Below are 25,321 nucleotides of genomic sequence, written 5' to 3'. Positions count from 1 at the left end.
CACATTATTCATTGATAATACTTTACACATCTCTGCACAAGATGCATTTGTTTGTCATGATGTCAGAAGTAAAACCACTGCAATATCGTCTTTCAGTTAACTTTATGAGCACAGACTTTCAGTAGCATTATTACGTGATTGCTACATTGCAAAATTCAAAATACAAGGTCTAGTATATGTACGGTGGCTGTGAAGTGCAACTAACAATAACAAATGGGAAGACACCAACAGATCAAAAAACACAACAGCGAAACACAACGTGCGTCCAATCACTAATGATCCTTGTTGATTAACAGGTGCCCAGCTTTTCCAGTACAAGTTAATGTTGTTGTATTTTCTGCTTTGTGGTTGGGATTGGTTGTTGTTTTCCTATTTGTCATTGCATTTTGTGATTTGCCGTTGTCACTGAGATGTCCTATATGCCGCTGTGTTTTTTGATTTGTTGTTGTATTTTCCAATTAGTCGTTGTGATTTGCACTTCACAGCCACCGTATACATGTTATATTGTGTTAATTTATTTAATTTAGACAACATAAGGCAAAAAACAAAGCAAAAGAAAGTCTAGAAAGAGTTGAAGTTCAGACCTTACATCCCGACTGTTCCACTTGCTTCTCTAACTCACTCATTAAGGGATTTTATTCTCAGACCTTCTGAACAAGTGAAACATTCCTGCGGTTTGCCATATACTAAAGGAAATGAGTTTGACAATTTGTAACTAAACAAAGTTAAAGGACAGAGAACCAAACTCGCCATGCACAGCCTGTATTAGCGATCAGGTGGCAAGTTAAAGGACAATTCATTTATCGGCATTCAAAGAACTACAGCTCCCATGGAGAGTTTCCAATGTGGCAGTGCACATATGTCATTGTAAACCGTGTTGGTTTCTCTCCAGATGTTCAGCTGTAGTCTAGGCTGTATAAAAACTGTCCCTCTGGTGAAATAGTCTTGGTAAACTGCTTTGAATGGTCTGTGATGTTGAGGTTAGGTGGATACCCCTGTACAGTTAGGGTTAGTATACTGAGGTTAAGACTCTCTTTAACAGCTCACTCTATAAAGTATCTCATCTAATCTGATCACGTTTTAATTGCTTTCATTCATCATGTTTCTAAAAAGTTTTTTCTCTCTGCACCTGTAATCTCAGCTCGGCTCTCTGCAGCTGAGTAAATGCAGTGGCTGTTGCACCTGCACGGCGCTGGTTCAGACCATGACTGCTTCCTCTAGAAATAAACATGATGCAAATGAATACACACACACACACACACACACACACACACACACACACACAACACACACACACACACACACACACATACACACACAAACACACACACATACAGTCTCTGCACTTCCCCTCAGGAAACTGAGACCAACGGTAACGGAAAAGTTTGTGCCAATCTCTAATGAGGTGAGACGTGTTGCTTTCTGGAAGAATTTAATTGGGCTGTCAGCTCATCTGGAGAATTATTAACCGGGTTTCTCAAGGTGCTCTCCGTGTGACAGGGATGGAGCGGCCCTTATTGGTGCCCTACGCTCTTGTTGTCTATTTAACTGACCTTGTGAAGTGAACAAGTATGAAAAATCTTTTTCACAGTAATTAATGTAATTGGTGCAGCAAGAAGCAAAATGAAATAACGTGCTAATTACAGAGTTACAGTACGTGTAATGAATGGATGCCATTTCCCAGGTCCTGTTTTCATTTCTAAGATTTATTTTTTAGTGTGACACACAGGTACAGTATAATGTGTAATGTACTTGGTAAGATATCAGTTAAGATATTTGTGGCTCTGATATATCTGAGATCTCTGTGAAATTAGGATTTTGTGTTTATGAAGTAATTGTGGTGTAGTTTTCTGGTAAATTTAGAAAACACAAAGTAGTAAAATTGCTCTGTGGGCAGAGTTTCTGCAGCCAGATGGTCTCCTATCTGAGCACTGCAGACAGTATAATAACCAGACAGTGTGTGAACAACTGAGATAAAAGAGCTGATTTTTCATGGAGACAAATTCAGAGAAAAATGTACTTAAGTTTGAGTAGCCTATGTGTTATTTTAAAGCACCTCTTCATAGTTCACAGCACTTCCTGTTGAGGCCCTCAGAACGCAGTGAGTTCTGCTTCAGTTTACCCTCTGTTGTCTGATAACATCAGAAATATAAAGTTTGCAGAGGGATAGTGTTGCACTTTAGAGAGGTTTGCTTCTCTCCTCTAACATCATGTGTAAAAATACATTTTAATTCTGCTTTTATTTGGGGTTTTCTTTTTGTGTGTGTTCATATTCCCTTCTGTCTCTGCATGAGATTCTGTATGTTTTTTGTTCATGCCAACATCTGTAAACAAATGCAATTACAAGGCCGAAGCCAACAATCAATTGAAAACACTAACAACTGCTGTGTGTGTATCCAAAGCCTGATATGTCGTATTCCACGGAGCCGATGTTGTTCAAAACTATTGAAAACACATCAGTGAGCCACAAGGTTGCACTGGGTTCCTTCATTACAATCTGCATTACAATGCTCACTAGAGCACCAATCTGCAACATTTTCTGGTTTTCTTTAGAACTACAGTTCCCAGCTGTTCTGTGAAATAACTGAGCCATTTAAAAAGTTTTAAGTAACTGTGGGCTTGGGCCCTATAGCCACAGCCTGGGGTAGACAGGGTTGTGGGTTTGTGTTGACAAAAAGAAAAAAGGTAGAATAAAGCCAGGCTTGTCCTTTTAATCTAAAAGGACAGACTTGGCACAGTGATGCCGTCCCGTGTTGTAACAGAGTGGAGAGCTGCACTCAGTCTTGGGTCGATCGCTGCTGTAAATCATTGATTCACTTTGCTTTGAAAAGCTCCAACTTTGCCAGCTACATGTGTTCGGTGTCACGCAACCAACAGTTTATCACTTCCTGTGATGCAGGCTTTGTGGTTTCAGTTGCTTGTCATTCACTACAGAAAGTCTCAGCTCAGCTGTCTTTGAACTACAAAGCCTGTTTGTCTCAGAAACTCCATCCCAGTGGGAAAGTAGGTGAGCCCCACAGGCACGGCGCCTCACCTGGACATCTAATGTTTACTGGGGCATATGTTTTCAAATAAGAACCTGTGTGTACACACACACACACACACACACAACACACACACACACACACACACACACAAACCCTGTGAATTATCACCATATGTGCACCAGTAAATGTCAATTGCATTCTTCTTTTCAGTCTGTGTCACTAATTAACCTTCCTCTTTTACAGGAACTCTGGCGGCGGGCGAACACAGTTTCCCCTTCCAGTTTCTCATTCCAGGTGAGTGTAACTACTCATTCCTTCATGACAGGGGCACACCCTCAGTTCCCGTAATTGTTTTCTCATGGACCTCCTTTATCAGGAGGCAACATGACGTCAGCAAACGGGGCACGTAGGCGTGACAACCTCTGATAAGATGGTCTGATTTTTCTAGTTGTGCACGTGTAAAGTATTCGGCTCTTTGCCCTTTGTCTCGGACAGAAAGTGCACACGTACATGTGCTGTGATGGAAATGTGTCAACAATCATTATAGTCATTATATTATACAGTTGTAATAATTGGGAGGAACATGCAAGTTGTAATGCCTCAGCACATCCATGACAATACACTACAAAACCACAACCCTGCAAATAAGACAGAGATCAGGTGAACAGACACACACAGTGCAGCGTCTGTCTGGTATCTTACACTCTCTCAGGCATGGGCTGAAGCACAGGGTGGTTAGGGTTATTTATAGTTCTCTCTCCTGTTGTGCAGTCACTGTTTAATTGGTCTTCATGCCCCCATGCTTCGCCCTCCCCTCCTTTCGGGCCCTCAGACTTGAGAGCGTCAGCACAGGGCAATGTTAACTATCATGTAGTGATAATTGGCTCACTGGAGAATCATGTGTGTCCTACTGACCCCTGCTGGTACGGCAAACAGACTGAGGTACTCTTGTGTGTCATTAAAGTAGATTTAAAGAAGATCACGTTTTAGGGAGAGGAGTCATTGAACAAAAGCTACAATTTTACTGTCTTGGGAAGGTTGTATTTTCTTGGAATGACAAGTCTATGTACAGTATGTACAAGTATAATGACAATAAAACTGAAATCAATTGAAGAAATGTTCAAAAAAATCTTGCAAATGTAAAACGTCCTTGAAAAAAACTGATTGAAACTGAAAACCTGAATAAATCGAACCAAAAGAGAGTACCAAAAACACACCTCATGTCATTTCACATGGGCAAGTCATGTAGTTTAAAATCACTTTCAGCAGTTACATGGAAACACTGAGCAATGTGAGAGCAATTCCTAATCAGAGACTGAGAGATAGAGACCTTAAAGCTTGTTTGCATGTGTGTTAACATGTCTGCCTAGACAGTAATGGTTCAAAGTTGTTTTTTTAAAGGGAGTAAAAAGTGAATAATTCATGAACACCCTTCACAAATACTGAAAAAGTAGTTCTAGCACTTCCATGTAACACAGTTGTGGCAGGTACAGCAGGTTGTTCAGATATCACAGAGTTGTTTTGGATGTGTTCAGCTCAGAGAGTGAAACCCAGCCTTCCCCTCATGCGCAGGCCACCATCAGTGTACGAATGGGGGCAAATGAGAAGGGTGTAAAAACGAGTTTTACACTCTTTTTAGGATGAAGGTGCTACATGAATGCGGTCACTCCAATAACCTTGTGACTCATCGTAATGCCAGTAATGGGTGAGGTGAACAGTCTTATCGCTCTGTTTGATAAAAGCAACTACAGGAAACTTACAGTGTTTTGTAAGAACTGAAAAAGGCTGTGTAGAAGCCTTCATCACTCCCATATGTATTGCCAAGGTAAAACTGACGCAGTCTCATGCAACAGCTCTGCAACAAATCCTATTTTAATGATAGTTGTAACGTTCAGTTTTTGTAGAGACGTGTTGATTGTGCCTCGGTCATTTTAGAGGCTGTGGACTATGGTGCTGTTGAATGTTATTGTGCTGTAACTGATATTAAGCCTGCCCTCACTGATGAAGATAAGCATGAAGTTAAATCAACACCTCTACAATAAAGTTTTGATAAAAACTCACCATTATAACAGGAACTTTTGCGTTTTAGCAAGGTGTATCTAATAAACTGCCCAAAGCTCTGTTTGTCTAAGTAAACAATAAATTCAACAGTTAAGAATAACCAAGAATAATCAACAGGCACAGAATATTAGCAAGTAGTTTGGTAGCTGTATATCTGTGATCATGTCAAAGTTAGTTTAAAAGTATAACCAGCTGAGGCCAGATACAATTTCGTTATTTGCATAAAATTGTCAATCACAGACGAGCCGACCTTAATTTTTTAAAACCTTTTTTCTCCATAGAAATAGTTTGAATGATGCTGGACATGGTGGGGTTCAGAGCGTGGTTTTTCTTTATTCTGCTGGTGCTCAAAAGCTCTTAAGTTTGCTTTTGGGAGGAGGAACCTTTGCTGCACATTGTCAGTGTCAGTCAAGGCATCAGATGTTGTTCTGTCCTGATCATTCCTCACGAGGGGGGAACCAGTACAAGGACATTCAGAGAGATAAATGAGGTTCCACAGAAAGGTGGATGGCGTCTTTCCAAAAGGACATGAGATACGAGTTCAGGAAGAGAGGAGAGACGAACAGAAGAGATTAAAGTCAATCGCTTTTTAGATACACTTTAAAAGAGTGCTATCAACTTTTATCCTTTTTGGATGAGCCCCTGCATATAATGTAAGCATTGTTGCTTTTATACGAATAAGATGAATGAGCAGCTGATTATCTGATTCCACAGCCTCAAAGTCCACAGATATCCTCCTGTTTCACTGTTTATTTCTGAAATTAAACTGTCGCCTGTGATACATTTTAACACATGAGCTGTGAGGAGGGTTTTGGACGTGAGTATGTTATTGGCCTCTATGCCCATGATAGGATAAGATATAAGATGTAAGATAAACTACTGTAGGTGTGAAATGTGTGCTGCTTCCCCCGACAAGCCAGACCGCTGAAACCAAAGTCTTACCATCAAACTGATTTTTCTCTCCAACAGTTTACTTTTCTATTTAGTAGATAAAACTTCTGCTTGATGTGTGCAGCTTTGAAATCAAAGTGATTTTTTTGTGGCGCAGCAGTGTCCCAGAAAGCACTGGTTTGGTGAAGGTGAAAATTTAAACCAGACTTAATTTAGATTAAGACTGAAACATTACATTCAGTGGCAATGCTAATATGCTGATGTTCAGCAGGTAAAATGTTTATCGTCTTAGTTTGACAGGTGACCAAATGACACGTACCGTTACCATGGTTAAAATCCATTATTTCTCTGGTTTGAGAATTGCTGGAAAAAAAATATTATATTTAACATTTTTAGACATTTTAATGTGAAAAAGTAAAATATTAGAGCTTTAAACTACATTATTGATAATGGACCTGATGATGGCGCTGAATGAAATCTCTGGAGATCACCAGTTATTACAACTCATCCTGAGAGGAACATTAATGCCTGTGCTAAATATCATGGCCATCAGACTTTCACGAGAAAGCACACATGCAAACCTCATGGTGACATTAGAGGAAATGTCAAAGGGTCATCAAAGTCAGTAGGATACATTCTCCTGGAACAATGGCTTTTAAAACAAATTTATCTCAGTTTGTCGTAGGTGTCTGGATATCTTTCTGCAAACCAAGTGCTCACGAGGTTCCTAGACACACAAGTCCTTCCTGAAGAGGAAATGTTAGGGGCTGCCTGCTGAAATGAAATTAGCATCTTGAAGTACAATAGCAGCTCAAAAAGTCAGAGGGAGGTCTTTGTCTGTCCTCAGAGGAGCGAGTCAGGCCACACAATCTTCAGCCTAATTCAGCAGCTCAGTCTGGTGTGTGTCTCCGGGGAGAGTCAGCCTTGTGCTTCAGTCTGTCCTCTGTCAGTCCGTCCACTGCTCTGTTTCTGCTGCCAAGCTGCAACAAAACAACAACATCCATCCTCTCTCTTGGTTAATTCTTATTGACAGGAGCAGCAGCAGACGTGTGCCTGGAGCAGCCACCAGCCGCGCTGACATTAACATCTGAATGAGGATGAAGGGGAAACAAGAACAGTGCCACAATTTGTGGCTCAGCTTTTATTTCTGACAACACATTAATCACCTTTCTGTACATCCTGTTTGGTTATTTATATGCAGATCGTTTGTGCGGATCATGATATCAGAGGAGGCTTTGAGTCGGATGTGTTTTGTATTCTCTCCCCTGGCTCTGAGCGTCTCTCCCCTTCTGTGTGTCAGACTGCTTTCTCCCCAAGTAGTTATTTTTATCTCAGTTCTTAAATTTCCTGCCCTCCAGTCTTTCCCCTCCCTGTTTCCTCCTCTTCACTGTCCTTTGCTTGAGTCACACATTTTCCATCCAGCGGAGATGTGCAGGGATCAGTCTGAAGGGCTCCCTACAGCTCCGATAGGGGTCTTCAGTTTTTAATCTGTTCCCCCTACCAATAAAAATATGAAATAAAATCACATTTAATTTGTGCTTGATTAATCTTGCTTTTCATTTTTGCCATCTTCTGTTAAAAATGTTTCTGTGTTGGTCATGACCTCACCAGAAATGTCAGGTGCTGTCCTCTGTGTCACAGTAATGTCTGTATTGTCCTCGTCCTTCCCCTCTCTTCAGCCGCTGTCCCGACTTCCTTTGAGGGACCATTTGGGAAGATTATTTACCGTGTGAGGGCCGCCATCGACACGCCCCGCTTCTCTAAGGACTACAAAGCCCAGAGGCCCTTCTACCTACTCAACCTCCTGAACCTCAATGAGGTGCCTGACATTGAAGTAAGTGTTCGGTGCACAAATCTGCAAACTCATTTGTCACCTTGATGCTCTTTTTATTCTTTAACAAAGTTAAATCTTGTTGTTCTGCTCTGCCGAGTAAACCTGGGCCTGGATTGATACCGTTTTTTTATATAATCCAGAGGGAGGAGGCGAAGAAGGGACCTTTAATGTACTATATCTCTTTATTTGATCAGCCTGTGTCTTGATCAAGGCTTATTTGATTTCATGGCAGAGCAGCATCTAATTCATTTTCTCCTTTGCTCCATTGATTTACTGACTTATCATTCACTCTCTTCCCGTCATGGCTGTCAGTTTCCAGATACTTAACAGGAATAGATTATCAGCACAGCATCAGCTAATGAGGCTTCTTAATTACCAACGACGCACAAACATTTATCCTGCGACTCTGTCTCTGCAGCATTCGAGTTCTGCTGTGACCACTAAGAAATTCACCTACCTCCTGGTGAAGACGGGGACCCTGATGCTGAAAGCTCGCAGCGACCTCAGGGGTTACATCCCCGGTCAGGTCATCAAGTTAGCCACCGAGATCCACAACAAGTCTGGGAAGGACACGGGATGTGTACTGGCCAGTCTCATACAGGTAGACACTGGACTATTGAATCTAATGAAAATGAAGGAAAGTGGAGATGAGAAAAGATGAGAAAACATTTCCCCAGCTCTCCAACCAACAGATATGTGTCTTCATAGTCTTTGCCCTATCCCATTTACCATTATTATGACCAGAGCCAGTGTGCACTGCCCCCCGGAAATTTCCATTTCAGTAGGTATTGACCTTTCAGAGATGTATTATAAATCTCTGCTGGAACTCTGCAGCTTCAAACATAATCGTTCATGGAACTAATCCTTTCATGTGCCCACATAAAATCATTCTACAGTGAGAAAGGTTTTCACCATCCATTTCAAAGGAACAGTTTTGTCTGCAGTAAGCCAGAGGTGGGTGAAGTGGTTTGAAGTCACTCTCATATCTTCTTATGTCTGCGGTTTTTTTTTTTCACTACAGAAAGTGACCTATAAGACCAAGCGGCCTTTGTTTGACCTGCGGACCATCGCGGAGGTGGAGGGAGCCGGAGTGAAAGCGGGAAAACATGCAGAGTGGAGGGAGCAGATCATCGTCCCTCCTCTTCCTCAGTCAGCACTAGCTGGCTGTAGCCTCATAGATATAGACTATTTTATTCAGGTCAGTGTGTGTGTGTGTGTGTGTGTGTGTGTGTGTGTGTGTGTGTGTGTGTGTGTGTGTGTGTGTGTGCCTGTTGTTATTATTATGCTAGGTTGATGGCACCTTTTTAGGTTTGCATAACTTCAGCTACTTCTGGATTCTGTTTTGACAAACCAGCTCTTGACACACTGATGAGTAATATCTTTGTTTACTGTATTCACTGCCTCTGGATTCACTGATTATTCACCGGTGTCTCTTTGAAGGAGCTATTTGTATGTTTTGCTACATAGCCAGCGTTAGCAATAACAGCTGTTTACTTACAAGTCCAGAGGAAAACATTGGGAGTTCGGCATCAACCTCTTGTCTCTTTCACATCTTTTCATCTACTGAAGTTAGCATGCTAACCAGCTAGATTCAGCCTGTCTGGTCCCTTTCCAATAGCAACTCACTGTAGCCTCCAATCTGCCCTGAAGATAAGTTATAACCTCTTGTCCTTTAAAGACAACTATGCCTGAAGCTCTTGTCAAGCAACAATCAACACCACCTGCTCCTGGCAAAAATACATGTTCAGGTGCAGAGAAAACTTAAAAATAGCCCCTTTAAAAAATATATAATAAATGATAGAAAGAGATTTAAAAAAAAAAAAAAATGTAGTTCAGATTTTTACCTATTTTTTTTTACCCAAAATAGATACTGAGTTCAAAAAGATGATTTAATTGATTATAATGAGCCCTATCGGTAATGCATTGAAATAAAATCTAATTCAGGCCAACACTCCCCTCCATAAATTCTGTTTGTGTTACAGGTGTCACTAAAATCTCCAGACGCAGTCGTCACTCTGCCCATCTACATCGGGAACATCGCTGTGAACTTGTCTCCATCTAGGACCATTCCCTCCAGTCCAGAGCACTGCGGTGCCACCATCGCACCCAGAGCTGCAGGGGTGACCCCCAGTGCTCCACCGGCAGAGGAGGAGCCAGAGGAGGGTTTGTGTGCGGGGGGCCTGGCCAGTGAGGAGATCCCAACCAAGAGTCACTCTCAGCAGGATCCGTCAGGTCAGCCGGTCACCATGTCCCCCAGCGCCTTCAGCCACGCACCAGGTGCAGCGCTGCCTCCCAACCACAGACGACCCGACGCGTCCGCTCCACTGTTCTGTGTGTCCACGGGGGCCACCATACCTTTCTTCACCGAGGGAAACGTGACTCCTGTACCCACTTCCTGTTCTCTCATTCTCCCTCCAGAGTACAGCAGCTGGGACTACCCTCATGGTTCGTTATCCACTTAACCTCACACACTGACACACGGACAAACACATTCACAGATTCACGCAGGGACACAGACACATAGACGGTTGGTGTAATGGCCGACTAGATATTCATGTCACACTCAATAGTTTGAATACCGTTTTTATCCTTTCACTCTAGTCAAATCAGGCAACAAGTTGTCTGAAGTTCACTCTTTAAAAACTGATAAACCCTGGCTGATGGTGAGTCCACAGTCAGTTCCTGTAATAGTGTTTTTATATGTCCTCCTTTTAGGTAAACCTTAATTAGTAATCTCACTATCACCCTGTTACATATTAAACAATAGCACACCACAGCTGTGGATACACAGTTATAACTCGTGACCTGTGTGGGTGTCCATTTAAATTCTGCAATGCAGCTCTCTGCTCATGGAAAGATCGTGACAATAATAAAACTGTCTCAAAATGTCTTGGAAAAAATAGAGAGTTTTTTTTTTTTTTTTAGTGTGCAACATTACCATCAGGACGCTGCTTGACCTGTCGTCAGCCCCCAACATTCAGTGTTCCCACAACAGCTGGCAGCTGAAATTACAGTTCTGTGAAGGGACAACGTTAAGTTGTCAACATAGGGCACCAGTTATGTTTTGTAAATGCTGCAAAGGTCTTATTGTGGTAAGTGCTCGTGAATGCACAATAGGCCAGTTAGTGAAGACAACTACTTTTAAATCAAGTGATGGTTGGCATGACACTGCAGGGGCCTCCACACGCATGACTGCTAAACCAGTGAGACTCACAGCAGAAGAACTTTAATACATGTGAGTTCATTAAATGTGGTTGCTGCAGTATTTACACTTGAGATTCAATAATCACATAATATGTAACCTGTAATAAATCTATAGTAACCACATTGAAATGCTGTAGTTACTCTTTCATATCAAAGCTGAAAAGAGTCAGAACCACGTTGAGCCCAGGTTGGGATCAGGACAGTGAAGCCAGCTTACATGAATTGTGTTGACTCGTTCTGTAAACAAGATAAAATGACTGTTATTTTGTTAATTCTGCAACATATTCCATTCGTTTTGTTGCACTCTTTGTCCAGCACAGTGGTCTCTCTTTTATTTATGGACAGAAAACCCTCAGACATGTTTCAGCCTTCAGATCAGCTGATGAAACAAACTCTGTGTAACAAATATTCACTGACTCACAGAAGCTGGTGGGACAGAGGCTGGGAGGGGGAATGGGGCTTTACTACAGTATGATTGACGTTTGTTTGTGTGTTACAGAGCCCCCACCTTCTTATGAGGAAAGCTGCAGTAGCGCCAACTCCAGTTTCAACAGTAGACAGTAGAGAAGAAGCAGGTGATGAAGCATCATGGCCACACCCACCCACACCTGTCTGCACTGGCCTCTCGACAAATCAGGACAATCAGACGCACTTGGGTGATAGAGGATGGACAGTAACACCCCCTCCCTTTTTTTCTTCTGTTTGTCCTGTAATAATTTAAAAAAGGGATCATATCTTATATTGAAGAATTTTACTTTCACCTCATGTCCCTGCAGGTGGTGTCAGACAGAATGGGTGAATATCACTGTGCCTAAAACAAGTATTTTGGATTGTCACACAGCATTTACAACATTCAGTGATTGGACTTGTTTCCTTCTTGGGCCGGGGTAGATTCTTTTCTGTCTTTTAAATCGATTGTTACATCTGTGATGCCTTGAAAATGATTTTGGCCAGCTGAAGGCTCGAGTTTGACTAGACCAATCGTTAGCCTTTTGTGTGCACTTGCTGTTGTGGTACACTGCTGTCCCTGTGTGTGTGTGTGTCTCAGCTGTCCCCATCATCAGCAGGGCAGAGCTGTCCTCATGCAGGGTATCAAGAGGACAATTTACAGCCACAGGTCCTGTGCTTTCTGTGAAACGTATTAAAGCCCCTGTGTGCAGCATATTTTTTGTGATTGTTTTAATAGAAAGTCATGTTTTTTTTTTCTGTCTCCTGCACACAGGGGCTTTAAAGAGAAATAATGTCTTAGGAAAACTTCTCAGTTGTGTGACTTGAAACACGGGTAGCTTTAAACAAAATATTCAAAATACTTTTAAGGTTTTTATGTGTTGTTGATGTGATTGTTTTATTGACACGGATTATCCAATAAGTTAAATAATTAAAAAACCCTATCTTTCTGTATAAGATCGTTCCTGTTGAGAAAATGGAAAATTCAACACACAGAGGAGCACATGCACTGACATGCTCAGGCTCTGAAAGTACTAAATAACTTTACAAATATAAATATGCTTTATCTTTGTGCTGCCACTCTGTGTTGACTCATATAACTGAGAGTTTTTGCTTTGAGACCAGTTTTGTATTCAGGGGACAGTTTACCTGCAGTGGGACACAGGACTGTAGAGCTGGTGCAGTCTGACTCTGCCCTCTTGTGGCCATTGCCGGTACAAACTTTATCTCAACCTGGTTTTGAAACTGGAGCTGAACATGATCAGCCGTGCAAACTGCGATGCATAACGGAGTCCCTGCTTCTGCAGTGCGCCAGCTGAGGCCATTTTATTTTCTTGCAACTGTCTGTTGAGCAGAACAGACAAATTTAGGTTTGAGATGCGTAGATATGTTGTTTCGAGATGTGATGGTTTGCATCCTCTTTTCAGTCTCTGTAGGGAAGAGATTGTGTGTTTTTGTTTTTCCTCCTCTCTGTTGCCTTAATTTTCATTTCGTGTTGCATTAGTGTGAAGAGAATCCTCTGAAATCTCCATCAGAGAGGATGATGAACATACATGTGCACGACACAGCACTTTTTGACAGTTCGAGTGTATGGGTTTCTGTGAGTGTGCACATCTACTGTATGTGTGTGTGTGTGTGAGCGTGTGTGTAAAATATAGCTTATTTGGACGAGATGCTAACTTACTCAGCAGTCTCTACATAGATTCCTGATTCAGTATCTGTGTTACATTGTCTGTTAGAGACATTTTTATTTGTCTGTTTACAAGGGCTGAGTGAACATTTCCAGTGTAATCATAACAAGATATGATCTTATGTTATTCGTCTACAAATTAATTTATCAAAATGATTACGTGCAGTTTTTGTTTTGCACATATATATATATAACAAAAAAAATTGGTCTCATGTAATGCAAAAAGTTCAGTTTTGATTGTTTTATATCTGACTTTGCATAAATTTGTCTTATTGTGTCGTATATTGATCACCCAGGCCCCCAACTGTGTTGTAAAACAATCAGCACATATTTGTTGTCACTTTCCCGTGGGAAAATAATGCCACTGAAAATCTTAAGCACAACTGCTGTACTAAATGTTTGTGTGACTATTGACGTGTTTGTCTTATTATACCCCGTTTAAATACAATCTCAAATCAAAGTCAAGTCAAGTTAAGATTCAAACCTGTGAATTTTTTTTTCAAATTGCTTTTTCTCCTGACTGTAGATCATGTTGCCACGTTTTGTCCAGAATCCAGAAATTTCCACAGACAAACTGCTTTTACAGTTAGAAATCTAAGACTCAAACTATGGTATTCTGGCTCTACTATTGTGAATGCATGCCTTAAACAGTCTGGATTCCCCCCACCCTTTATAGGAGCCTTTGATGGTCTCCCCTCTTCTGGGTCAGGGAGGACATCAGGACATGCTCCTGCAGCTCTTCCTGTCCCGTCTCCTGTGGACTGTGCTAAGTGCACTTGATGTATACAAATGTAGCTTTTAATAACAGTGAGGACAATGGACCTTGGACCTGTCAAACTTGTTTTTTGTTTTTTTATTCTTGTTTTACAAAATATGTGCAATTCCTCTCATCTTCATGAATGATGCAGCAGCAGCTTGTTCCCTGAAGTAATTTCACGCTGCCTTTATCAGTCCTGATTCTGTTGAATTCTTTTCCACCAAAAGGTACAATAGCTTTACAGTATGAAGCCCCACTTGTTCTGTTTTTATTTCATCCTCCCCTCCTCACATATTGATGAGTTGTGTCTGGTTTTGTATTTTTCTACTTGTAAACTGTTTACAGGTGCAGTATGCAGATACTAATGGTAGCACCTCAACCATTCAATGTAATATTTCAACTTGCAGTGCAGAATCAAAGTTGTACTGTACAGTATAACAATAAAATTATATGACATGCGTTTTTGTTGTTTATGTTGACAGTCAGCTTTGTGGTTGTGAAATGGGAGCATGCTTCCAAAACATTTCTTTCATTTTCTTTTACTGAACATTGAGCATTGTAAAACAGGTAGGTTTTATTTGTAAAGCACCTTTCAACGAGGAAAAATAGTGTACAGATACAACTGATCCAGAGCCAGATCTAAGTATGAATGCTCAATAATTTATGGAAAATGGGTGTACAACAGCAGGAATACAGTGGTGACAAGTTCACAGCTGTCATAAAAGCTGCACATGCAACAAATGCAGCTAGCGCAAGGTGTTCCAGGGTGACTAAGATGAAAATGAGGCTGGGATAAAGATGTTTGCTGAGGCTGAGATAACAAACGCTGCAGCAAAGCGCTTGATCCATTTGATAGAAACGGAAGTGGTTACATTTTCTAGGCCTATAAAATACACAGACCAGCTCTGAGACCATATAAAGAATTATGTATATTTACAGTTTAAGTCATGTTTAAGGCATAAAATGGAAGTCAGTAACTTTATAGCCACAGAGGTTAAGAGCTCTGTCAGACATGTGGAAGACAATATAACAATGCAGAAAATACTGTATATTTAAATATTATATATATATATATATATATATATATATATATATATATATATATATATATATATGTATTCTACAGATTTTCATCAATAATTTCCGCATGGCTTTAACGGTACAGTAAAAGTAGGCGAACAGGTACGAATTCCTTCGGCTATCTCCGTCATCGTCACGTAACCAAAGCCACGCATGCGTGGTATCTCGTTGAAAAATGTCCGCGGACTACATTCCTCGGCTAACGTTAACTAAATCTGGGTTGTAATGTAAATATTTGTCAGTTGTTCCCACCCTGCTAGATGCGACGATAACAATTGGGTTTCTGCATGACTGGAACATGACTTCCGCCAGTGTTTGGATTATTAATCGAACTGGGTCTTTGTTTCCAGTTATTAAAAAAAACTCCATTAACCGTCAGCCCTCTGTTTATTGTTTTGAGTCACGCGGTAGTCTAGCGGCTATTCTGCTGAGTCGCTAGGTACACCCATACACCGGGGAACAGGTCGTACAAGCGGCAGCTAACAACCGGGCAGTGAGCGGTGTGTGATGGGGAACTGGAGTTAGTAACTGCTGAAACTGTGGTGTTAGCCTCCGCTGAGCAAATTCACCACGATGCAGGTAAGTTGCGTGTGTGTAGTTTTTCCACTGTATCACTTATTTAGCTATGTGTTAAATGTAAAGTTATTTAGCATTTTAAATGTCAAAGTGTGGTGTTGAGTCACTCAGTGTGAGGACAACATGTAATATTGACTTTAGGGAGTCGGACAAAAGAGGAACACTAGTAATACTTGGTAGGTTTTGACCCACTAAGACTGTGCAGTCAAGTTTGGAGAGTAGATGATAAGTTAGCTGCAACACTAGCTTCACCTGTCACAGCTAACAAAGGTTGGGCTTAAATAACTAAAGTATAACACTTAAGACAATTTGCATTGGCCCATTAAGCGAATTAACATAATTTTGTAAAAAACTCATTGAACTCACATGTGATTTACATTATTGTCAGGCAGTTGTGAACCAGTGATTTGATTAAAATTTCAGTTTAGTACAACACAGTCAATCCGCTGACTGCATTAGTACACACACAGCATTGCTTTGATTTAAAAAAAAAAATGCAAGCAAATGTTAAGATGTTAAAACGTGAGGCACAAACTGGGACTAATAGTTTACATGTAGGCCTAGTATATATACTGTATACATTTCATATTTATCATAATCATCATTTTACTTTATTTGAAAAGGTAGACTTTTGATTGCAGTCAGGTTATTCTGATGCACTAAAACACATTTGATGAATTAAATTTATGTTTTTATGTTTACCACACACACACACACACACACACACACACACACACACACAAAATGCTTCATCACAGTTGCAATATTTTATGGTTGGAATTATACTTAAATGTTATGATATACTTGGAAAAACTCTGCATGGGTAAAAGGGTTAGGTTTACGTGCAAAAAACACAGATACAGCCTCCTGAAAGGGTAGTGAGTGTTTGCAGTAGAAACAGTAGTCACAGACTTTGCAGTCTCAACATTCACCTGGCAATCGAAAACCTGAGTTTCTTAAGCAGTTTGAAAGATAAGCTCACAATGATCACCAGCCTGGACTTGAGCTGGGTTGTTGACTCAAGTTGTTTGTATTTGACTTGCTATGTGATGAAGTTTCCTCAAATACTTCTGTCCTCTATATCCCCATTACTGTACTTCTGCACTGTTTAAACACTTGGTGCGTGGACCTTGTACCATATTTAATTGTAGAAGCTGTTCATGATTATCATATTAATCACAAAGCTTACTGTTAAAGCAAAAAAAAAAGGGAGTAGGACTAGGAAAGTTTTTAACTTCTTCTGACTCCTTCTTGAGCATAGATTACCTGAATTATTCACTGGGATTCTGATAAGTCTGCTATTGTTTTTTTTTCTTGCTTATATATTTTATGTTGTTTTTAACAGGTTTGAAATAAATCAGATCAGTCAATCACAGGACTCTACAACTCCATGATGCAACTCCAAGTGACATGATGTTCATAATTCTCACTACTCTGCAGAACTAGTTCTTCCTCTTTTCCAGCTCTCACTTTTGTTTATTGAAAGGGTCACTCTGTGTATTACAACCTGGATGTTATTTTTCTAGGTTTGGTCATCATTTCCAATAATAACATTGATCTCACCAAGTTAATTGCTAAGATTTGGGAACATGGTGACATCACTAAAAAGCTGTCTGGCAGGGAAAGAAACCCAAGCAGTCTGACAAACAACAAAACATGCTTGGAAGAAAAAAAACGAAGGTGAACAGATCTTTTTAAACACCCGTTGCCGTTTACACTTCATATTTGACCTAATTTATTTAGTGTAGTACATTTTATGTGCACCTACTTAAAGTTTTACCTCCAACTTAATCATAAACTGTTTGTTCACAACCTGTCTGATCATCTGATTGCTGTTTCTTTCCTGCTGGATGTCATTGTAGTGATGTCACTGCCCAGCAGTTAGCATGGTCAGTACAATGTTATCATAACCGATAGAGATGATGACCAAAGCTTTAGAAAACACGAGCCATGTTGGAGTTTTCCTTTTGATGACTTTTGGTTTGGTTTTAAAAAATCATTCTTGGCCAGATTCAAACCGACATCCTTGGTTACATGATATACACCTGTGACATTTAAACAAGAACGCCTCTCACACTACATACTTTTATGTACAATGATATACCATGGGTGCAGCATCTATGAAGTGACAGATAATTCTGATAATTGCTGCTCATATGTTGCCAGAACAATCTCTTGCTCATCATGTCAGCTGTGCAAAACTATTGCTGTTAGATATTCAACTTAAAGTGATAGAAAACAGAGAATAACAGGAAAAATCCTCACACTAAAGAAGCTGCTTTGCTTCGTGAATGACTTAGATAATTCATTGATCATAAATGTAAAATAATAATAAATATTCTATGAATCTCTAATATGTAGATTCATCAGCCCAGTTGTGGCATTAATGTGGACATCACAGGCTCCAATTAGACCTTCACCATTATGCAGCTGGTGAGAGACAGTCATGCATGGACAGCTGGTGACTTTGCAGGGACAAGGTGGTGAGAGTCTAGCAGGGACTGGGCAGCTGACACACACACACACACACACACACACACACACACACACAAACAGTACATTCCTCTGTCAGTCACATATCTACAGCAGCAGGGCAGAACAGAGGGTGCTTTTGTGGGACAATACTTACTGTAATTGTGAGGTAGGATCAGATGAATAGATTTTTGTTTGGAACGGTGGAAATTTTTTTTTGTATTTAAGGAATTCAAAATTGAATATGGTGAACAGAAGAGGTTTTGAGGGCAGCATAAAGGAATACAGAGGTAATTGTCCACACAGGTATTAGGAATTATCTACAAGACAAGCTCTGAAACAGGAGTCAAACACTGTCTCTCCCTGTCCTCTGAAATTCTATTCTGTGTAATCTTTTTATTTGCCTTATTGTGATGATCTGGGCCTTGTGAAAAAAAGTAAAAAAGAGAGTATAAAGGTTGCTCGGATCTGTAATCCAAGACAAGGAGTCACACTGGCAGAAAAAGAGTTCTTAGATAACTGATCTTGTTGGGAAAGAGGACTGAGGTCAGCATTGTTGTAACACCTGCACCTGCATTAATTATGTTTTTCAGATTTAGAAAGGTGCATCAGAAGTTAAACAGCGCTCAGCTGTGTTGGGAGGATTTTAATCATTTTCTCATTTTTCTTTAGATGACTTTTGGGGTGTCGAGCAGCGTGACGCTGCTGTTTGACTTCTGGGATGTGCACGGACCTGCAGGTAAGCCTCAAACAGCACCTCCACTTCCAAGGGACATGTGCCAGTAGTGGGAGCTCTTTGAAACCAGTCAAACTGGTCAGAGCATCCACTGTAGCACATACCATAATGTTGTGCCAACATTGCTCAATTAAGTTTCTATAGTTTTTATAAGGTGAAACTTGAGCAAGTGTATTCATGAACTTCCAGTATGTTTAAAAGCCTGTATGCTTGAGAGGTGGTTCTGAAAAGTTTTCCTTTGTGGAGGACAGCAGCTTGGATTCACAACAGTTACACCTGATTCAAATGGTGACCCAGTCTCTCAGCAAAACATGCATGAGACCTCTCAAGGTACTCCTGGAGCATGAACCCCCTTCTCACTGTCAGTCAGGGTGGTCAGTATCAGAGCCAATACTGCAGTTCTGAGGCAAATATCAATTATTTTGAAAGATGATTTTTTTTAATCATCCATTATTCATTTAGTAAGAAGGTTCATTTTTTGTTTGATGAAGAGCTGTGACCAAGATAAAGTATATATAAACAAAAAAAAAAAAAGATTTACTTCATGTGACAAAATATTCCAAACTTTGCAGTGTTTCTGGTGTGATATTACAATCAGCTGTACCTCAGTTTGCCCCATCCTCAATGAAATTAGCAGAATTTAGCCAAAATATCCAAGTTATGATTTAGCTCGGAACCTGACCAACATCACAACTCTGTACTAAAAAGTATTGAGACTTGATTTCCAGCGCTACTATATACTGCATTTTATATTTCAGCCAACATTCAGTATATGCAGTATATGACACCAGTATATTTGTGATGAGCTGAAACTAGCCAACAGTATTATCCACTGTAACTGTTATGAATCTAATCTGTCAACACCAGCTGCTCTGTGAGAAGGAGCCACCAATGTTTTGTTTGTGAGGTGAGCGTTTGACACACAGCTCTCATATCTGTGAGAAAAGTTCTTCACTGGAAACGAGACTGCAGGAAATCACTGCACCCTGCCAAGAAATGGTCCAGCACATAATCTGTGTCAAATCACAACTTCATGCACTTGCAATATGTTGATTAATGAGCTTTTAGAGATGCTGGTATGTTTTTACTTTTGGTTTCCAGTCTATATGGAAACAGGAGGAAATTTCTTTATGCTAACTTGCTTTTTGCTCTAGCTTCATATTTAGTGCAAACATATGAGAGTGTATATATATATGTGTGTGTGTGTGAGTTCACTCTGGGTGTGGTGTGTTTGTGTCTGCAGGCATGGTGCTGTCGGTGTTCGTGGTCTTGCTGCTGACAGTTTTCTACGAGGTGCTCAAAGTGTGGAGGGTGTGGCTGGGAAGAAGCTCTAAGCTGGCCCCGCCCCATTGTCCGGACGCCGCCTCCCTGCCCTCCCACAGCGACACCATCTCCGTACTGGAGAGCAGCCCCTCCGAATCCTCGCTGACGCCCATGGCGTCACACCCTCCAGTGTCAAACACCAGGAACAGGTCAGGGCCCTTATGAAATACAATTAGGTTGAAAAATACGCTGTTATATTCTCAGTGCTATCTTGACTGATCAACCAGTTTTGATTAAAGCAAACGGTTCAGTGATTTCTCTGAGTGTTACAGGTTTGTCATTTGGGTGGAGCTGCTATACTTCTACATTAGTCCCACTTTTTTCTGTTGTAGCGGTGTATGTGTTTCATACTGAGTGGTGTCGCGTCTCATTCCCTGGAGACTGATTGTTGACCTCCCTCTCTGTTAAGCGTCACCTACTCTGTCATGGTTGATAAAGTGATATGTGGCCTGACTCTTTGACTGGCTAAATCTACTTTATAACACCTTGTTCAGACTGAATCAACAGTATTTTTACGGCATTGATCCTCTCAGTTGGATGAAATATAATCTGTGTAACTCATTCATTCCCGTCTCTCCTCGTCCTCCTCAGCTGGTTGCTGCACTGTATCCAGACAGTTCTCCACATGCTGCAGGTGTCTCTCGGCTACATGCTGATGCTGTGTGTCATGTCCTACAACACCTGGATCTTCCTCGGGGTCATCGTGGGCTCTGTCCTTGGTTATTTCATCTCATTTCCTCTGCTGGGTCAGACCTGATGGTATGGGCCGCTCTGAGACTCAAATAAAGAGGAGAAGAGGTCTTTCTTTTTTTTTTTTCCCTGAGTTAAAAGGATCACATGCTCTGAATTCTAAATGGGAATTTACTTGGTTGACTAATTTCTGCATGTTGTTCCGTTGCTCTCAGCACAGTATTTGTCAAATTTTAACACTTGGGAAGCACAAAGGCAAAATCAATGACTTTTATGCTGAAGAATGTGCTGTGTAACATTAAGTGTGGCATAAAACTGATCTGGGTCTTTACCTTTCGGTCCTTGGTCTCTCTTCTCCTCAAAAAAAGATATTTTTGTAGTTTCACTTCTCAAACAGCAAACATCTGAGCAAGACTTAAGTAATGCATATGAAAAATGTTTTAGTGTCCAAGGGGGAAGTGCTATTTGCTTGAACTCTTTTGTTTATTTATCCTAAAAGAATATACACGGATTCAAAGAGGAGAAATACAGTGGAATGGGAAAGTCATCCATAGCTTGTTACGTACTACAGTTGCTTCTGTAACTTTAAGTTTTCCTGGTCAGCACTGACAGACGCTATTAACAGCTACATTTTACTAAGTAAATGTTTATGCTATGACACTACAGATTATTCAGAAATGTCCAAGATTTCTCATCAGTAAAAGTAAAATTCATCCTGAAGACTTTAAAACTTTGGACTGCTTAAAGAAGAACACTTTGTGGGTAGAACCAACAGCATTTTTAAACTATTGAATACTGAATTTCAATCTGTTTTGCAGTTGTGAAACATAAAAGTGGACTCGTACTTCGAACAGAGATTTTTAGTCACAGATCATGAGACTATATTTTGTTACTTTGAGGAACTGAATCATTTTAAGTTTGTAAACTTCGCTCATGTGTCACCTAGGTTCATTTATAGATCGGTCATTCTCACATGTGAATCAGGGCAGTGAAAGTAGATCATGTGGTTCTGTGGGAGTCGCTGACAAACCACTAACCTTAAAAAAATAAATAAATAAGTGAGTGCCTTGTAACTTACCATTTCAGATGTTTTCTATTGAAATATGCTCCTTTTCTCTTTTGAGAGAGGACTTCAACTATTTTTGTAACTGATCCTGACAACAGAAACATGTCTGATCGTTTGAGTTCTACTGTTGAATTTTTCTGAATGAAAATCTCAAAGAATGATTGACAAAAATAAAGAATGAAATTGATGAAATCATTTTATTCATCCATATATTTTCTTATATATTTAAGAAGACAAAGGCAAGCTGTTGAAACCTGCATGTTGACACACCACACAGAACAGGCTTTATAATAAATAAACAGGAGAAGGTGACTGTCCTCTGTTGGAAGTAATGGCAGCAAAGTCAAAATGTGCCTCGGATACAGTGGCAATAGGTGACTTCACAACAGGACACTGACTCATGACGTTGAAAAGAGACAAGAAAGAATTGCAACTCTCTTCTCAACATTTAACATTAAATCGCAGCGTGGTCTGTTGACTACACATAGTACATAAGTGGAAATAATTCATTTAGAGCATGTGATGCCGACAACAAAAACAGAAATGTGGCAGGTTCTACAGTTTCCTATGCTCTTTTTTTTTTTTTTTTTTTTTTACAAAAAAACTGATGTAAATACAAATTCATAGGACGTTTCCTGGAAAGGTCTGTGTCATTTGGGACCAATTATAGTGAAAGTGGAGGCATATAATTTGAAATTGTACTTTATTTACCTAAAATTTTTATTCTATCATTCTTTCTCTCCATACTTTAATACTCCCATCGGTACCTCTGTATGCTCTATACAGCAGCATCATGTCCGTCCATCCTTTTAGAGGGATCCTTCCTCTTTTCCATATAAAAGGAGAAAGTCAAGAAAGAGCAACCTTTCGTGACTTTTTCCTTTTGTTTATGTTAAAGATTTTTTTGTTGCTAGGTTCCTTCTTTTTGTGTAAATCAAGGGGTCAAAAGCTTGAAGCTGTTGTCTGTTGTACAGACTATAAAAAGAAAATTTGTAATTTCTGACAACTGGCTAAATATATATAGGGCTATATATATATATATATATATATATATATATATATATATATGTGAAACAGCTAAGGATAACATTCATCTTATGTCTCTTCTCTGTAGTAAACACTATTTAATATTAAATAGTTAATTCCAGGAAACATCCTAGAAAACTATTAGTAAATTACACACCCTTAAAACAAAGCATAAACAGTTAGTTACAGACTGATTTATTTTAGGAATTAAAGTCTGATGTTTAGAGTTTATCAAACCTCTTGGTTTTATGGAACACTTGAATCATCAGTGTTTTCCTATGCATGAACAAATGTCTTTCACAAGGACAAATGTCAGTGATGCAGTCACTGATACAGGACATTAAACTCAGTTCATCCCTGTCACATAAAACCAAACCAAAAATCTGTACAGCTCCATACCAATATAACAGTGAATGCATATGATTTTGGGTGAGCTGCTCCATTGACCCAGAAAAGTTTGATGAAATAAAACAGTTTTTAAATAGAGGAGGAGACACTGATATGTGTAATTCAAAGTACTGGAGTGATAGAGCATCGGAAGCCAAGAGCCAAGAGTCCTGCAAGTTAAAGAGCCGTTACGTATCATCTTGGTCATCTACACCCACAGGCAAAGTCGCAAGAAACAATGTGTTCTGGTTATTTTCCCCCACAGATGTCGAAAAACAAAACCATCTTGCTTTTAAAATCACTGAGGAAGTAATAATCATTCCATGACAGTTTGTACTGAAAGGTGTTGAAACTTAAAGGCCATTTTCAAATATAGGAAATGATTGCAAAGTAAACAAATTACATATTTAAAAATACACTTTACAAAAATAGAAAGCAATATTTGAAAAAAAAAAAAAGTAATTAAAATAATCATACAAATACAGAAAGACGGATTATAGCACCCCCTGCTGCCCAGGTAGAGGCTGTGATCATTCACCTGCACTAGAGTTTAAGGCACAATCTGTAACTTACTTGACCGTATGAATGTGAGATGTATTGAGAGTAATACAGGGCTGATTTGCTGCCGTGTTTACAGACATTACTGATGTAAACAAACTCTTAACATCATTCATCATCACATTCATACCTCAGGTGTAGCTGTTGTCTAGTGTTGCTCCCTCGGTCCGTAAATTTAAAAAAGTGGATTATCACTTTAAAATCCCTTATTGTGATGGAGCCTTACTTATATAAATCAGATATGTGGAATTCAGTGTCATATACAGAATATTAAAAAAAAAAAAATTCATTGAGATTCGTGAAGCTGCATAGAGATGAACCATTCACCAAAGAAATGTCTCAAAAAAGTCTAGGGGAGGAAGGGAGAGCTGGTTTTGGTTGGTGTGCAACAATAAAGACGAGGCAACGCTTTGAATTAAACATTTAAATCCAATCCAAGTTCACTCCACTGAACTCCCATCACATGTCACACACACTCTGATGTGTTCTCTCTGCGGTTTTCTCCAGTTTCATTGTTGTGTGCATCGTCTTCCTACGCTAAAATCACTTCCACTTCCACCGGGTCGATGATTTTGTCCTCTCCACCCAGACCGTTAGTGATTGGCTGGGCCACGCCTTCTTCCAACTTCTCATTGGTTGGTGACTGGAAACCGCTGTCGTCATGCCTGTCGGAGTCTGTAGCCGGCGGTGGCGGTGGTGACGACTCGGAATCTGATTCTGCTGCTGCAAAGACCTCAGCAATCCGTCCAGTGCCATCTTCCTGCACCGCTATCTCTGTTTCCTCAATGGCGTTCTTGATGGCTACTTCCTCCTCAAGCTCCTTATGAGCTTCCTGCTTCTTGCTTCCTACCAGCTGCTGGAGCATCGTCTGCGGGGACATCTTGTCTTGTGGAGACTTCCTGGGGATGTCCTCCACCTTAGTGGTGACATGTGTCACCTGCTCCTGCAACCCATCCTCCAAGATGATGAAGCCGGCGGTGGGCTCCGTCCCGTTGGTCGTGTCGCTCTCCTTTTCCTCTGACTCCGGCTCCACCTCTACAATCGGATTAATTAGGCCCCTGATTTCATTCACGCTGTCAGGAGACTTGGGACTCTCAAGAGGCTCTGGGTCCTCCCTATCCTCCCCTCCATCCTCCCTTTTTTCCTCAGACACCTCGGCCTCCTCCTCAGGGATAAGATCCACTCCAGGAACCTCCAGACAGGACTCGTAGGCCAGGGGGAGCCCGTCCAGCTGGATCATGGACACCACTTGCCTGCGTCTTCTCCCAGAGCCCCCTCCTTCAATACCGCCGCCCAGAGAGCCCTCGCGCTCATCGTCCCCAAATTTGGTGGCCCAGTCCACCGGGGGGGTTTCTCCAAGCAGGTGCAGGTTGGGGTCACTGTTTGTGAGAACGATGCTGTCTCTGTAGAGATTGTGTCGCCTCTGGACAGCTGCCTCCTTCACAGCTGGACACAGGAAGAAAAAAGAGAATCAATCACCGTGTCAGGAAACACTAAATGGACTGGATAATAGACTGATATATCATTGCTTACTAC

At 40.5% G+C, this 25,321-nt stretch overlaps 3 protein-coding genes across 3 annotated transcripts in view; 2 read left to right on the top strand and 1 right to left on the bottom strand.

Annotated features, from left to right (window-relative positions):
• Nucleotides 1–14,331, top strand: part of arrdc1b (arrestin domain containing 1b) — a 36,883-nt gene extending 22,552 nt beyond the window's left edge. The window contains exons 3-8 of the mRNA XM_056403967.1: nucleotides 3,231–3,281; nucleotides 7,619–7,773; nucleotides 8,192–8,374; nucleotides 8,795–8,971; nucleotides 9,756–10,218; nucleotides 11,477–14,331. Coding sequence (XP_056259942.1) covers nucleotides 3,231–3,281; nucleotides 7,619–7,773; nucleotides 8,192–8,374; nucleotides 8,795–8,971; nucleotides 9,756–10,218; nucleotides 11,477–11,541 — 1,094 coding nt within the window. The 3' untranslated portion in view covers nucleotides 11,542–14,331. The remainder of the gene's footprint in view (nucleotides 1–3,230; nucleotides 3,282–7,618; nucleotides 7,774–8,191; nucleotides 8,375–8,794; nucleotides 8,972–9,755; nucleotides 10,219–11,476) is intronic.
• An 817-nt stretch (nucleotides 14,332–15,148) lies between these two features.
• Nucleotides 15,149–22,406, top strand: slc31a2 (solute carrier family 31 member 2). Its single transcript, XM_056403543.1, has 4 exons — nucleotides 15,149–15,530; nucleotides 18,672–18,738; nucleotides 19,979–20,207; nucleotides 20,650–22,406. The coding sequence occupies exons 1-4, from the start codon at nucleotides 15,525–15,527 to the stop codon at nucleotides 20,813–20,815; spliced, it is 468 nt and encodes a 155-aa protein (XP_056259518.1). The 5' UTR covers nucleotides 15,149–15,524; the 3' UTR covers nucleotides 20,816–22,406.
• Nucleotides 21,993–25,321, bottom strand: part of niban2a (niban apoptosis regulator 2a) — a 32,028-nt gene continuing 28,699 nt past the window's right edge. Inside the window, exon 14 of the mRNA XM_056403542.1 lies at nucleotides 21,993–25,231. Coding sequence (XP_056259517.1) covers nucleotides 24,318–25,231 — 914 coding nt within the window. The 3' untranslated portion in view covers nucleotides 21,993–24,317. The remainder of the gene's footprint in view (nucleotides 25,232–25,321) is intronic.

The sequence above is a fragment of the Seriola aureovittata genome, chromosome 18, assembly GCF_021018895.1.
Source record: "Seriola aureovittata isolate HTS-2021-v1 ecotype China chromosome 18, ASM2101889v1, whole genome shotgun sequence".
Lineage (NCBI taxonomy): Eukaryota > Metazoa > Chordata > Actinopteri > Carangiformes > Carangidae > Seriola > Seriola aureovittata.
The sequence above is the reverse complement of the archived record's forward strand: the minus strand, read 5'-3'. Positions and strand labels throughout refer to the sequence as shown.

Excerpts from the sequence above, each read along its gene's own strand:
- slc31a2 (XM_056403543.1), top strand. Across the intron at positions 18,739-19,978 it reads GGATGTGCACGGACCTGCAG|GCATGGTGCTGTCGGTGTTC; the intron begins GTAAGCCTCAAA and ends TTGTGTCTGCAG. Across the intron at positions 20,208-20,649 it reads GTGTCAAACACCAGGAACAG|CTGGTTGCTGCACTGTATCC; the intron begins GTCAGGGCCCTT and ends CGTCCTCCTCAG.